The sequence below is a fragment of the Oncorhynchus clarkii genome, chromosome 18 (assembly GCF_045791955.1).
Source record: "Oncorhynchus clarkii lewisi isolate Uvic-CL-2024 chromosome 18, UVic_Ocla_1.0, whole genome shotgun sequence".
In the NCBI taxonomy this organism is placed as follows: Eukaryota; Metazoa; Chordata; class Actinopteri; order Salmoniformes; family Salmonidae; genus Oncorhynchus; species Oncorhynchus clarkii.
Window position 1 is genome coordinate 43346710 of NC_092164.1, and position 16722 is coordinate 43363431.

General features: G+C 42.7%; 1 protein-coding gene across 2 annotated transcripts in view; it reads left to right on the top strand.

Annotated features, from left to right (window-relative positions):
• Positions 1 to 16722, top strand: part of LOC139373545 (rho guanine nucleotide exchange factor 2-like) — a 97587-nt gene that overhangs the window by 7366 nt on the left and 73499 nt on the right. The window contains exons 2-3 of one of the 2 annotated variants that reach the window (XM_071114175.1): positions 13583 to 13860; positions 15716 to 15878. In XM_071114175.1, coding sequence (XP_070970276.1) covers positions 13583 to 13860; positions 15716 to 15878 — 441 coding nt within the window. Of the gene's footprint in view, positions 1 to 13582; positions 13861 to 15380; positions 15440 to 15715; positions 15879 to 16722 lie in introns of those variants that run through there. The other variant, XM_071114176.1, reaches the window with a different exon arrangement.

Below are 16722 nucleotides of genomic sequence, written 5' to 3' on the forward strand. Positions count from 1 at the left end.
AATGGGGCCAAAACACAGCATTACGCAACTTAATATCCATTACGGCTTGAAATCGAAGAATAGAGGAAGGAATAAGGAGAAAGGAATGAGGTGGGTGAGGGAAGAAAAACAGCTGTGGGAGTGAGGTTGCGAAAAAGAAAGTGATGAAGTATAGCCTACGTTTTGATGACAACTATGCCGGTAAATCAAATGTTGATATTGAGTTTTGTATTGGTTGTGAAAGTGTTGAAAAGAGTGATGTGATTGACGTGAATGGTGCTCGTGTTGTAATGGGATTACAAATGTTATTCAAGGACTGTGAGGGGGTTATGTTATGGCAGTATAATGGATAATGTTGTGACGTGTGTGTTTTTAGTTAGTGTCATTGTATTAATGTTCTGGTAGTGTTGTTAAGGTTGTGGAATCTACATAATTTGCTATTGATTTTGCTATTGATTTTGTTGGTGTTATCATAACTTTTTGATGTTGAATACTATGTTTTTAAGTAAACCTTGAGGTCATTCTTTTTAGACCACAAAGGCTAAGGGAAGTTATGTTTGTTTTCATAGCCATGAAAGGGTTGTACAAATGTGAGTGTTAGAAGTTTGTGAAATTTGTTCCTTGTTCTATTGGGTGTGGTGCCATCCAAAGCTAATCTACCTTATCTCAGAAGTGTTTGCCCACTGTGTGATTGCATGGTATAACCCTGTGCTTATGTTGAGGTTCTGCTGATATAGCATGGAAAGCTATCGTCACACACACACTGCCTTATAAAGGATATATATATCACGTTTTAAGATATGACACAGGTGCAGGCAATGTTGAAGAAACAAAAGTGTATTCTTTTAACCTGTTGAGTGTAGGGGGCAGTATTTTGATGTTTGGATAAAAAACATACCCAAATGAAACTGCCTATTTCTCAGGCCCAGAATCTAGAATATGCACATTGTCTCTGAGTATAACGGAACTGATATTGCAGGTGAAAACCTGAGGAAGATCCAACCCGGAAGTGCTGTTTTTCCTGAAAGCTCTCTGTTCCATTGCCTGCCTTCGCTCCATTTAAAGGGATATCAACCAGATTAATTTCCCTATGGCTTCCTCATGGTGTGAACAGTCTTTAGATATAGTTTCAGGCTTTTATTTTGAAAAATGAGCGAGAAAGATCACATTGCGTCATTGTATGGCTGGGTGCCAGCAGCGTTTTGCATGCGCAACAGCTTCGAGCAGACATTTTCTCTCAAATTGAAGAAGCTACAGTCCCGGTTGAAATATTATCGATTATAAATAGTAAAAACAACCTGAGGATGGATTATAAAAAACATTTGACATGTTTCTACAAACTTTACGGATACTACTTGGAATTTTCGTCTGCCCGGTCTTGACTGCTCGAGCCTGTGGATTTCTGAACATAACGCGCCAAACAAATGGAGGTATTTTGGATATAACAATAATCTTTATGGAACAAAAGGAACATTTATTTTGTAACTGGGAGTCTTGTGAGTGCAAACATCCGAAGATCATCAAAGGTAAGCAATTCATTTTATTGCTTTTCTGACTTTTGTGACCAATCTACTTGGCTGCTAGCTGTTTGTAATGTTTTGTCTGCTGAGAGAGATGTCCTTACATAAACGCTTGGTATGCTTTCGCTGAAAAGCTTTTTTGAAATCTGAAACGCCAGGTGGATTAACAACAAGCTAAGCTGTGTTTTGCTATATTGCACTTGTGATTCCATGAAAATTAAATATTTGTAGTATTTGTAGGGCTCAGGGTCAGGTCAGGCAGATCCAGAGTAGAGGCAAAGGTACAGGATGGCAGGCAGGCTCAGGGCAGGCAGTAAAGGTCAAAAACCGGCATACTAGAAAACATGGAAAATAGCAAAGACAGGAGCAAGGGAAAACGCTGGTAGGTTTGAATGAACAAAACAAACTGGCACAGACAGACAGAAAACACTGGGATAGTGGGGAAGATGAGCCACACCTGGAGGGGGGTGGAGACAAGCACTAGGACAGGTCAAACAGATCAGGGCGTGACGGTATACACACCGGCTAAACTCATAAACACCAATATAAGTACACTGTAGTACACAAGCTCACTCCCAAAGACATGAATAAACATAGTTGTGGTTATACAATTGGAGGCATTCTTAACCTGTATTGCAGTACAGAAAAAATATTTGCTAAATGTGGATGTAACTGCGCTGTCTTGGGCATATTTCACTACAGAAGTTATTGTTAGATAATTACTAATGAACTTGGCGATTGTCATCATCCTGCTAGAGGTCTGTCACATTTTAATGATGTGTGGTTGCTATAGCAAATTACCAATAAGGAACCTTTTTAAAGCCCCCAACTGTAGTTGTAGATTCTTTACGTCAGGTGAAGTCTGTGCATCTGTGAGTGTATTTGTGTGTGTTGACTCATTTTCATTTATTGCACTTTACCCACTGTTTTATAACATTGATAACAAGGTAGCCAAACTTAATGTACTTCAATGATTCTTGTTTTTTTTCTTGATTATCTATTGCTGTACTTGATGTATAATTGTATTAAGTAGATAATAATGGATTCATTGTATTGAATCAGTTTTGACCTTCATTGGATCTTTTTAAGTAGGATTTACCTCCAATTCATCGGGGAGACGGACAGTGGTTGGAAGGACAAACAATGAGGCATACATCAACATACAAATTCCTTGTAGGACAAGTTAATCATCTATATCCATCCATTTTATGATGGGGGGGAATAAGAAAGTATTCAGCAGATATCCTGGGAGGTCAATGATTGATACTGACAGCATGGGATGTTATACAAATCGGATCAAATAAACATTTTATTTGTCACATGCCTCGTAAAACAACAGGTGTAGACTAACATTGAAATGATTACTTACGGGCCCTTCCAACAATGCAGTGAGAAATAAAAAAAACAAGGAATAAATACACAATGAGAAACAATAACTTTGCTGTATACACGGGCTACCAGTAATGAGTTGATTTGTGTAGGGATATGAGGAAATTGAAGTAGACATGTACATATACAGTGGTTCTTTCTGTAGAAGTTGTCATACTGCAGTACACCATGTGGGCTGCCGCATAAATCTATGGTACGTTATTTAAGTGTCAGCCATTGTTGCCATTAATGCTAGTTAGTGCTAGTTTGACCACCAGAGGGCATCTTTGAGAAGCATTTTACTTTTTGTAATATTGGCTGTACTAGAGAATTTTAAAATGTTTTTGTAAGAACATAGTATATGGGATTGATTTTAAGAAATGTAGCTTAATTAATTTAATTAATATTATGGTGTTTATATTCCACAAAAAACTAAACCCTCAGGGTTTCCATTAGGAAAATATGGCGCTGTACAACGTGACCATTTTCACACCCTAATTGTAGACTAACCAATACCCAAACGGAGATTCAGTCAAAAAATTAAAAATCTCATTAATTTATCAAGATCAGTCCCCATGCTCAGAGCAGCGTGAAACGGTACTGAAGTAGTTGACCACGCGTGGGTAGGCTATTGCTTGAAATCCTATTATAACAATTGGATGACTTTGGGTGTTCCAGTAAGTATTCTTAAAAGAACTCCAGCACAGAGAAGAGAAAGGAACCTTGAATAACTAAACATGTCGGTAAAATACTGTTAGAATTGGGGATTATGGTCACGGTCAGTGCTAGTCGCCTGTGTTACGCCAAACGCGAAAACCCAGGAAAATGAACAGGTACAGTAGACTACAATACTGTAAAGTAGGCCTAATAATGCTAAAAAAAATAATGCTTAAATAAATTGACTACTGGTCTTTAATATATGCTGCACATTGTATTCCATTTCCAGCGAGACTATTCAAGCCATCGACTCACTGATGGTTGAAGATGATGAGCGATTGACAAATGCAGTCTGGAATCTGCTTGCATCACAGCACAACGTCGCTCTAAGCACAATCAGAAGACAGTTGAAGAAACTTGAGTGGATTTATGGAAATACTCTGTAAGCTATATTAGGGTTCGTCAACTACAGTTGAAGTCAGAAGTTTACATACACCTTAGCCAAATACAGTTTTTCACAATTCCATTTAATCCTAGTAAAAATATCCTGTCTAAGGTCAGTTAGGATCACCACTTTATTTTAAGAATGTGAAACATCAGGATAATAGTAGTGATTTATTTCAGCTTTTATGTCTTTCATCACATTCCCAGTGAGTCAGAAGTTTACTTACACTCAATTAGTATTTGGTAGCATTGCCTTTAAATTGTATGACTTGGGTCAAGGTCTTTTCTTTGGATTTTCCCAGCATGTCAAGCAAAGAGGCACTGGGTTTGAAGCTAGGCCTTGAAATACATCCTCAGGTACACCTCCAATTGACTCAATTTATGTCAATTAGCCTATGAGAAACTTCTAAAGCCATGACAGCATTTTCTGGAATTTTCCAAGCTGTTTAAAGGCACAGTCAACTTTTGTGTATGTAAACTTCTGACCCACTAGAATTGTGATACAGTGAAATAATCGGTCTGTAAACAATTGCTGGAAAAATTACTTGTGTCATGCACAAAGTAGATGTCCTAACCGACTTGCCAAAACTATAGTTTGTTAACAAGAAATGTATGGAGTGGTTGAAAAACAAGTTTTAATGACTCCACCCTAAGGTTATGTAAACTTCCGACTTCAACTGTAGGTTTGGCCTCGGGCTCAAAAACATTTTCTGAGACAATAGTCGGCAGGCCAGAACATAGTAAGTATATAATATTAGCACAATTAATTGGCCTACACTACAAATTTGACATGTTTTAACACATGATTAGTACATAATAAATTCAGTGACAATTTGATCTGATTACGCTCATAATATCTTTGTCTCTATTCAATTATTATTGTCTATTTCTGCATTGATTGGTGGGGAAAACATGTATACGTAGCCTACTGTAGGCTACACTACTTTTTTTAACATCAACAATTGTTCAGAACAATTTGCTTGATAGCTAGATAAAATGTTGCTTACAAAAAGTATCAAGAAGAAATGTGGATAATGAAAATCAAAGTTTGAGAGAATAATGTACGTATGTACATGTATGTATGCGTTCATCTCACCATCTTTCCCAATGCCAAACCAGTGTGTTTTATTTGCAATGAAAATATCGCTGTTTGAATTATTTGCAATATCAGACGTAATTATGATTCTAAGCATAGAACGTTCAGTGGCCCGACGCAGAAATATTGAATCGTTAACTGCAAGCTTGAGCGGCAGGTAGTGGTTTGAGTGTTGGGCCAGTAAACGAAAGGTTGCGGGATCGAATCCCCGAGCTGACAAGGTAAAAAACGGTCATTCTACCCCTGAACAAGGAAGTTAACCCACTGTTCCCTGGTAGCCTGTCATTGTAAATAGGAATGTGTTCTTAACTGACATCCCTAGTTAAATAAAGGGACATTTTATAGCTTCAATGGGTTAAATATGCAGTTACAAGGAAGAGGGAAACAGTTATAGACTTGGTGGAGAAATTTGAGGCCTTAACTAGGAAGCTTGAGTTATTCGATTTGGACTTGTCATCTGGAATGCTACTGCACTTCAGCACACTGAAGAAACGACAGGCCGCAGCATTGTCCCAGAGGTGATGGAAGATTTCATCATCTTGTCCCAAATCAGCTGAAGGACAACTTTAGCCTTCAGGTTTTGAAGACCACAGCATGCCCAAGGATATCATTGCGTTTGTGTTCGTGATCCTCTCACAGTCCGCCCAGGTGGAGAATTCTCCTTCCTTGATAAGAAAACAATACCCTCGCTGAATGAGGCCGCAAGTCAAAAACACAGAATATCTAAGGGGCTTTTACAGTATATCACAAAAGTGAGTACACCCCTCACATTTTTGTAAATATTTGAGTATATCTTTTCATGTGACAACACTGAAGAAATGACACTTTGCTACAATGTAAAGTAGTGAGTGTACAGCTTGTTTAACAGTGCACATTTGCTGTCCCCTCAAAATAACTCAACACGCAGCCATTAATGTCTAAACCGCTGGCAACAAAAGTGAGTACCCCCCTAAGTGAAAATGTCCAAATTGGGCTCAATTAGCCATTTTCCCTCCCCGGTGTCATGTGACTCATTAGTGTTACAAGGTCTCAGGTGTGAATGGGGAACAGGTGTGTTAAATGTGGTGTCATCGCTCTCACACTCCCTCATACAGACTGGTCACTGGAAGTTCAATATGGTACCCCATGGCAAAGAACTCTCTGAGGATCTAAAAACAGGAATTGTTGCTCTACATAAAGATGGCCTGGGCCATAAGAAGATTGCCAAGACCCTGAAACTGAGCTGCAGCACGGTGGCCAAGACTAAACAGCGGTTTAATTGGACAAGTTCCACTCAGAACAGGCCTCGCCATGGTCGACCAAAGAAGTTGAGTGCACGTGCTCAGCGTCATATCCAGAGGTTGTCTTTGGGAAATAGACGTATGAGTGCTGCCAGCATTGCTGCAGAGGTTGAAGGGGTGGGGGGTCAGCCTGTCAGTGCTCAGACCATACGCTGTACACTGCATCAAATTGGTCTGCATGGCTATTGTCCCAGAAGGAAGCCTCTTCTAAAGATGATGCACAAGAAAGCCCGCAAACAGTTTGCTGAAGACAAGCAGACTAAGGACATGGATTACTGGAACCATGTCCTGTGGTCTGATGAGACCAAGATAAACTTATTTGGTTCAGATGACAAGTGTGTCTTGCCTACAGTCAAGCATGGTGGTGGGAGTGTCATGGTCTGGGGCTGCATGAGTGCTGCTGACACTGGGGAGCTACAGTTCATTGAGGGAACCATGAATGCCAACATGTACTGTGACATACTGAAGCAGAGCATGATCCCCTCCCTTCGAAGACTGGGCCGCAGGGCAGTATTCCAACATGATAACGACCCCAAACACACCTCCAAGACAACCACTGCCTTGCTAAAGAAGCTGAGGGTAAAGGTGATGGACTGGCCAAGCATGTCTCCAGACCTAAACCCTATTGGGCATCCTCAAACGGAAGGTGGAGGAGTGCAAGGTCTCTAACATCCACCAGCTCTGTGATGTCGTCATGGAGGAGTGGAAGAGGACTCCAGTGGCAACCTGTGAAGCTCTGGTGAACTCCATGCCCAAGAGGGTTAAGGCAGTGCTGGGAAATGATGGTGGCCTCACAAAAGTTTGACACTTTGGGCCCAATTTGGACATTTTCACTTAGGGGTGTACTCACTTTTGTTGCCAGCGGTTTAGACATTAATGGCTGTGTGTTGAGTTATTTTGAGGGGACAGAAAATCTACACTGTTATACAAGCTGTACACTCACTACTTTACAATGTAGCGAATTGTCATTTCTTCAGTGTTGTCACATGAAAATATATACTCAAATATTTACAAAAAGGTGAGGGGTGTACTCACTTTTGTGATATACTGTATATAATTATAATGCACGGTTAATAATAATACGTTTTCCCCCTTCCACTTGTTAAAGGTTCCAATTGATAAAGTTTTTTAATCGATTTGTAGATTTGAGTTTAAACCACAATATTTTGTGTCTTTTCTGGTGGATTAAACTTTCTATGGCTTGTTTAAAAAAAAAAAGTATTTTGGAGATTTTGTTTACACTTTCGGTTATTCGAAATCTGAATAAAGGGAAAAAGGCCATTGGACGTGGGGTGAGACATTCTTACTCATTTGTAAATAAAGCCAGTTTGTTATATAGAATTATTTATTTCTCTTTTTAGAGGGAAACCAAAAGCCCACCGTGCCTATTCTTTTTTTGACAAGGACAACCTCGCCGGCCAGACCCTCCCCTAACCTGGATGACGTTGGGCCAATTGTGCGTCACCTCATGGGTCTCCCGGTTGTGGCCGGCACAGGTATCGAACCAGCATCTGTGGCAATGCAGATTGCACTGTGATGCAGTGTCTTAAACCACTGCGCCACTTGGGAGGCCCCAGCCACAACGATATTAATGCTGATCAATTGCCTTGCAACAATGTTTCAAAATACTAAAATACAACTTAAACAGAGACATTCAATTACATCATTAAGAGAAATGCTGGACCTTATGTCATAGAGGTGTTTTTGGGACCACATCGAGTCTATTGTCCTGCTAATAGCCCTTGGGAAAAACAAATATTTCCGACATTTTGTGGTTGCATGAGGTTTGGAGTTAAAAATCTCTTCCCAACTATTTAGCTAAGGGATGAATCTCATTTGCCATTCCAAATAAAGTTGAATATTTTTTGTTTAAGAAAAAAAGAAATGTCCTCTCACTGTCAACTGCATTTATTTTCAGCAAACTTAACATGAGTAAATATTTGTATGAACATAACAAGATTCAACAACTGAGACATTAAACTGAACAAGTTCAACAGATATGTGACTAACAGAAATTGAATAATGTGTCCCTGAACAAAGGGGGTGGGTGGGTCAATCAAAAGTAACAGTGTGGCCACCAGCTGCATTAAGTACTGCGGCGCATCTCCTCCTCGTGGACTGCACCAGATTTGCCAGTTCTTGCTGTGAGATATTACCCCGCTCTTCCACCAAGGCACCTGCAAGTTCCCAGACATTTCTGGGGGGAATGGCCCTCACCCTCCGATCCAACAGGTTCCAGACGTGCTCAATAGGATTGAGATCCAGGCTCTTCGCTGGCCATGGCAGAACACTGACATTCCTGTCTTGCAGGAAATCGCTCACAGAATGAGCAGTATGGCTGGTGGCAGTGTCATGTCAGGATGAGCCTGCAGGAAGGGTACCACATGAGGGAGGAGGATGTCTTCCCTGTAACACACAGCGTTGAGATTGCCTGCAATGACAAGCTCAGTCCGATGATGCTGTGACACACCGCCTCAGACCATGACAGACCCTCCACCTCCAAATCGATCCCACTCCAGAGTACAGGCCTTGGTGTAATGCTCATTCCTTCGACGATAAACGTGAATCCGACCAATACCCCTGGTGAGACAAAACCGCGACTCGTCAGTGAAGAGCACTTTTTGCCAGTCCTGTCTGGTCCAGCGACAGTGGGTTTGTCCCCAGTGATGTCGGACCTGCCTTACAACAGGCCTGCAAGCCCTCAGTCCAGCCTCTCTCAGCCTATTGTGGACAGTCTTGTGCCTTCCTGGTATAACTTGGGCAGTTGTTGTTGCCATCCAATACCTGTCCCGCAGGTGTGATGTTCGGATGTACCGATCCTGTGCAGGTGTTGTTACACGTGGTCTGCCACTGCGAGGATGATCAGCTGTCCGTCCTGTCTCCCTGTAGCACTGTCTTAGACGTCTCACAGTACAGACCTTGCAATTTATTTCCCTGGCCACATCTGCAGTCCTCATGCCTCCTTGCAGCATGCCTAAGGCATGTTCATGCAGATGAGCAGGGACCCTGGACATCTTTATTTTGGTGTTTTTCAGAATCAGTAGAAAGGCCTCTTTAGTGTCCTAAGTTTTAATAACTGTGACCTTAATTGCCTACCGTCTGTACGCTGTTAGTGTCGTAATAACAGTTCCACAGGTGCATGTTCATTAATTGTTTATGCTTGAACAAGCATGGGAAACAGTGTTTAAACCCTTTACAATGAAGATCCATTAAGTTATTTGTATTTTTATGAATGATCTTTGAAATCAATGTCCTGAAAAAGGGAGGTTTCTTTTTTTGATCAGTTTACTGTTCCTCCACGTAGGCCCAACTTCCTCTGTTTCTCAAACTAAACACTCTAATGTACTTGTCTTCTTGCTCAGTTGTGCACTGGGGCCTCCCACTCCTCTTTATATTCTGGTTAGAGCCAGTTTGTGCTGTTCTGTGAAGGGAGTTGTACACAGCGTTGTACAAGATCTTCAGTTTCTTAGCAATGGAATAGGCTTAATTTCTCAGAACAAGAATAGACTGTCAGAAGAAAGTTATTTGTTTCTGTCCATTTTGAGCCTGTAATCGAACCCACAAATGCTGGTGCTCCAGATACTCAACTAGTCTAAAGAAGGACAGTTTTATTGCTTCTTTAATCAGAACAACAGTTTTCAGCCAAGCTAACATAATTGCAAAAGGGTTTTCTAATGATCAATTAGCCTTTTTGAAATGATAAACTTGGATTAGCTAACACAACGTGCCATTGGAACACAGGAGTGATGGTTGCTGATAATGGGCCTCTGTACGCCTATGTAGATATTCCATAGAAAATCAGCCATTTCCAGCTACAATAGTCATTTACAACATTAACAATGTCTACACTGTATTTCTGATCAATTTGCTGTCATTTTAATGGACATAAAATGTGATTTTCTTTCAAACCAAGGACATTTCTAAGTGACCCCATACTTTTGAACGGTAGTGTATATGATGCAATTCGGATTTACCTGTGAGGGTAAAAATAAATTGTTGCACACTGTTGACATATTTTTCCAGTGCGGACCTTGTGTTCTAAAAATATTTGAGTACTGGAAGAAAAACATGCAAATACTCGAACAATCAAAATATTTCAAATGCCCATCCCTAGTGTGGACCATGATAATTCCTCAGTGTTGTGGACACCTGAGGAATCTCTTGACCCGCTCCAATTATAGCCCCGTCGATGTGGATGGGGCATGCTCGACCCTCTGTTTACATGATCAGCTCCTTTGTCTTGCTGACGTTGAGGGAGAGGTTGTTGTCCTGGTACCACACTGATAGGGTCACTGACCTCCCTATAGGCCGTCACATCGGTGATCAGGACAACCACCATGTCGTCATCAAACTTAATGATGCTGTTGGAGTCGTGTGCGACCACGCAGTCCTGGGTGAACAGGGAGTACAGGAGGGGACTAAGCACACACCCCTGAGGGGCCCCATGTTGAGGGTTAGCATGGGGTATGAGTTGTTGCCTACCCTCACCACCTGGGGGCAGCCTGTCGGGAAGTCCAGGATCCAGTTGCAGGCGGAGGTGTTCAGTCCCAGGGTCCTGAGCTTAGTGATGAGCTTGGAGGGTACTATGGTGTTGAACTCTGAACAGCTTTCTTACGTAGGTGTTCCTCTTGTCCAGGTGGGAGAGGGCAGTGTGGAGTGCAATAGAGATTTGCGTCATCTGGGGATCTGTTGGGGCGGTATGTGAATTGGAGTGAGTCCAGAGTGTCTGGGATGATGGTGTTGAAGTGATCCATGATCAGCCTTTCAAAGCATTTCATGGCTACAGATGTGAGTGTTGCGGGTCGGTAGTCCGGATTAGTGTCCTGCTCCTTGAAAGCGGCAGCTCTAGCCTTAAACTCAGTGCTGATGTTGCCTGTAATCCAGGGCTTTGGGTTATGATATATACGTACATACACTGTGGGGACGATGATGTCAATGCACTTATTAAGTACTATTATTATGTACTTAATCAGACCACTTCTGTATTGAGCTGGTACTTCCTTACTTTTTTTTCACCTTTATTTAACCAGGTAGGCTAGTTGAGAACAAGTTCTCATTTACAACTGCGACCTGGCATAGCAGTGTGAACAGACAACACAGAGTTACACATGGAGTAAACAATTAACAAGTCAATAACACAGTAGAAAAAAAAGAAAAAAAAGAGAGTCTATATACATTGTGTGCAAAAGGCATGAGGAGGTAGGCGAATAATTACAATTTTGCAGATTAACACTGGAGTGATAAATGATCAGATGATCATGTACAGGTAGAGATACTGGTGTGCAAAAGAGCAGAAAAGTAAATAAATATAAACAGTATGGGGATGAGGTAGGTAAATTGGGTGGGCTATTTACCGATAGACTATGTACAGCTGCAGCGATCGGTTAGCTGCTCAGATAGCAGATGTGTGAAGTTGGTGAGGGAGATAAAAGTCTCCAACTTCAGCGATTTTTGCAATTCGTTCCAGTCACATGCAGCAGAGAACTGGAACGAAAGGCGGCCACAGGTGTTGGCTTTAGGGATGATCAGTGAGATACACCTGCTGGAGCGCGTGCTACGGGTGGGTGTTGCCATCGTGACCAGTGAACTGAGATAAGGCGGAGCTTTACCTAGCAGGGACTTGTAGATGACCTGGAGCCAGTGGGTCTGGCGATGAATATGTAGCGAGGGCCAGCCGACTAGAGCAAAACGGATGGCACTGTGATAAACTGCATCCAGTTTGCTGAGTAGAGTATTGGAAGCTATTTTGTAGATGACATTGCCGAAGTCGAGGATCGGTAGGATAGTCAGTTTTACTAGGGTAAGTTTGGCGGCGTGAGTGAAGGAGGCTTTGTTGCGGAATAGAAAGCCGACTCTAGATTAGATTTTAGATTGGAGATGTTTGATATGAGTCTGGAAGGAGAGTTTACAGTCTAGCCAGACACCTAGGTACTTATAGATGTTCACATTCTAGGTCAGAACCATCCAGGGTGGTGATGCTAGTCGGGTGTGCGGTTGCAGGCAGCGAACGGTTGAAAAGCATGCATTTGGTTTTACTAGCGTTTAAGAGCAGTTGGAGGCAACGGAAGGAGTGTTGTATGGCGTTGAAGCTTGTTTGGAGGTTAGATAGGACAGTGTCCAAGGAAGGGCCGGAAGTATACAGAATGGTGTCGTCTGCGTAGAGGTAGATCAGGGAATCGCCCGCAGCAAGAGCAACATCATTGATATGTTTGTGTTTTTCCTTGTAACCAGGAATCGGGAGGATAGTTTTTTTATGGTCAGATTTGCCAAATGGAAGGTGAGGGAAAGCTTTGTATGTGCATAATGCCCCAACAGGTTTGCTCCTGACATGTTAACAGCCAACCACTGTTAAACATGACATTTTCTCCTCTGTAGTGGTTATCTGTATAATATTAGTCACTCATATCCACTTTTTTTGTATTTTTGTTGTCCTAGGGCCAGTCAAGGTGGAAGTTTGAATTGATCATGACATCCTTTGACCTGTGGGGGAGCAGTGAACTATTCTCCTCTGGAGTATGGGCCCTGAGAAACCTGATCCACAGGGTACAACTGTCTGTCTTTTTCTGTGTCTGAAAATGTTGTAGTGCACAGAGGGTTGGGCGACATTACTATAGCATGGTCTATTGATGATGATGATTGATAACCATCGTCGATGGTGACAGACGGTAGTTTAGCCTATTTGAACTTGACTAGTGCCCGCAGTAAAGAAGAAATGAGTCTCATCGCATTGCAGGGCAGCACCCAAGTGATATTCAGAGTAATTTGCCTATTTGCTATAGTCTATTTCAAGAGACTTAGTGGAGAATTCCACCAAAGCAATGCTAAATATCCAGTCAGAAAATCTTGTTTCTCTCTGTCAGATGCATGGGGTTTAGGCTTGTTTAACTTAAACATTTTTGCCTATATTCCATTCACTCTCTTCAGTATATGAATGACTGAGGGCTACACTTCATCATTTTATGCATGGCTTTCTCTCAATCAAACAATGAATGGAAGTTGCATCTTTTATTTCAATAGACCCAACATTTAAGGTAGCCAGGGGACTAATAATGAGAGAGAACAAACAATATCAATAGCCTATAGAAAATGACAAGTTTAAGCTTATTAAGAAATAAATTATGTTAAAAACCACATGGCCAATAACCTGTCCACATTCCTTCTATGGAGATTGACATCGCCCAACCCTAGTGAACAGTATGAGTTCTCACTGTATCCCTCTCTTACTTTAACCCCTCTAGATGCCGACCATCCCTCCCTCCTCCCTCGACGCCCACCCACCAGCTTTCCCGCCCTTTTCCTTTACCACACCACCCGCCCCCCCCTGTTCCCCGTACCCCTCCCCACCATGCTCTCCAGGACCTGGGGTGAAGGGGATTGGAGGGTCCGGAGGGGTGACCCTGCGTTCTCCAGCCACTCGTCACCTCACCCACCTGGACCCCTGGAGGAGGCATAGCTGGGAGCCCGGGGCTGTGGTGACAGTGCAGCAGCAGGGGATGGAGCCCAGCGACAACCACAGGTAGGGGGTGCCCTAAACATACAGTTCTATTTGGGAATCCTTATGTTTACATTTTAGACATTTACAGTACAATCTTTCTTTACAATCTATTATACATAAGCAATGGAAATGTTTTACTGTCACAGTACCCAGTCCCACCACATAACTACATTATAGTAAGTTAAAAGACACTCTTATTCACACCCTCTTAAATCACATGTTGACACCCAAATCTACAGTCAAATCTATCAACATCCACTACAGACCCGGGTTAGATCCCATGCTGTGTCACAGCCAGTCATGATCGGGGGACTCAATTGGCGTACAATTGGCCCAGCGTCGTCCGGTTTAGGGGAGGGTTTGGTCGGCCGGGATTTCCTTGTCCCATCGCGCTTCAGCGACTCCTTGTGGCAGGCCGGGTGCCTGTAATCTGACTTTGGTTGCCAGCTGGGCGGTGTTTCCTCTGACACATTGATGTGGCTGGCTTACGGGTGAAGCAAGCAGTGTGTCAAGAAGCAGTGCGGCTAGGCAGGGTCTTTTCGGAGGATGCATGGCTCTCGACCTTCACCTCTCCTGAGTCCGTAGGGGAGTTTCAGCGATGGGACAAGACTGTAACCACCAATTAGATATCACGAAAAAGGGGTAGAAAAAAAATATATATAATTCTATCAACATCATGATTTATTTGAAAGCCGTATTCACGTGAATTTCAAGCAGTCCCTCCAGGGATTTTTTTATGACATTTGAGGGTAAAAATGCTTGATTTTGCTGCATCAATTTGGACTTTTTCCATGGCGATATGCAATGATTGTATCGAAGGTGTTGCGAAAATGCGCTGACAAGGGGGGACATTTGTTGACATGTGGCGATTCACTGGCTTGATTGAACCACATTATGCGGTGCAGTGATTGGTGGAAATTGCGAGCCCTCTTATTGTATGATTGCGGAATCCTGGAGGGACTGCTCAATGCTCACTGATAGTTAACCCCCTACTCACTATCTTTCTTTCACGCTCTTTTATTCTCTCTTTCTCGATATTCAAAAATGCTTTAATACCTCTTTAGTTGACGAGACTGTCTCTACGTCTCTCCCTCCAGCCTCTTTTTCACCTCATTTACAATGTTATTGACCTGACAATAGCACATTTCTGTGGGCGGTAGGTACAAAGTCAATCATTATGTGGCACAAACCTTGATGAAAGCTTGTTGATATGACTGGTAAAAACCGAAGGGTTGGTTAAACAGTGGTTTATCCAATAACGGCCCTGTCTTGGGAAGAGAATGAGCAGTGTTCAGTGTGTCCACAGTGTCCAGATTCACACACATATAAGCACATGTATTCAATCTCAAACTGGTACGGTCACCCTCCCTCTCTCTGACACACACACACCACCCTGAGAGTGGCCATTGTACTGGCACTGTCATCCTTGGACATCTCTCCCCTCCTCTCAAATAAACACACACACACACACAGAGCGACATGTCCAGTCAGACAGTGTTACAACCACAACACACACAGCTGTGTGGGACAGTGTCAGTCAACCCTCATTGCCTTGATACGTACCAGGAGTTATGGAAACAACCTCTCATCTGCAACTATAGTGAGTGGTAACTAGTGAATGGGAGTGTGTATGTGTGTGGATACTTTCTTTACAGAAGAGGTAGAAGTGTAGGGGTCAAAGTTGGTTGGAAACATTTTCCCTTTCTCTCTGATCCCTCTTCTCTCTACTTGTATTCTACTAATATTGTTGCAGGGGTTGTATTTTATTGAGAAGTGTTGGTATGTATCTATGGAGGATTTTGATATTTATATGTGTAAACTGACAATGCCTGTCTAAGGGATAAATAAAGTTAAATTGAACTGATTCTTCCCTTAGTGTGAGTCTGGAGAACCTGGATCCGGAGGAGATGGAGAAGGTTCTGGGAGTGGCGCTGGGCGTCCGGCGAGTGGGCAGGAACCCCATCACTCAGGAGGGCTCCTTGTCTTCCCTCACGGAGGAGGAGGCAGGGTCCGATCTGCAGCACTACTCCGTATTGGAGGTGAGCCTGTGAATCAGCGAGCCCGGGTTGTGGGATTGGACTAGCAGGCTTTTATTCAGTCTGAATGAAGATGCATGTTTTGAGAAAACCATAGAGACTTTCAATGCTATGAAAGTTGTGGAATGAGCTATGTTCCGGGTAGCCTCAGAGAATAATATTGACATAAACTCTGATTCGGTGAGTGAGTTTATACGGAAGAGTTTAGGATATGTTTTACCCACTGTGACTATATTAAAACCTACACTAACCAGAAACCATGGCTAGATGGCAGCATTCGCGCAAAACTCAAAGCATTTAACCATGGAAAGGTGACTGGGAATATGCCCGAATACAAACAGTGTAGTTATTCCCTCCGCAAGGCAATCAAACAAGCAAAATGTCAGTATAGAGACAAAGTGGAGTCGCAATTCAACGGCTCAGACACGAGACGTATGTGGCAGAGTCTACAGACAATCACGGACTACAAAAGGAAAACCAGCCATGTCATGGACACCGTCTTGCTTCTAGGCAAACTAAACACCTTTGCCTGCTTTGAGGATAATACAGTGCCACCGACGCGGCCTGCTACCAAGGACTGTGGGCTCTCCTTCTCCGTGGCCAACGTGAGTAATTTAAACGTGTTAACCCTCGCAAGGCTGCTGACCCAGACGGTATCCCTTGCCACGTCCGCAGAGCATGCACAGACCAGCTGGCTGGTGTGTTTATGGACATATTCAGTCTCTCCCTATCCCAGTCTGCTGTCCCCACATGCTTCAAGATGGCCACCATTGTTCCTGTACCCAAGAATGCAAAGGCAACTGAACTAAATGACTATCGCCCCGTAGCACTCACTGTCATCATGAAG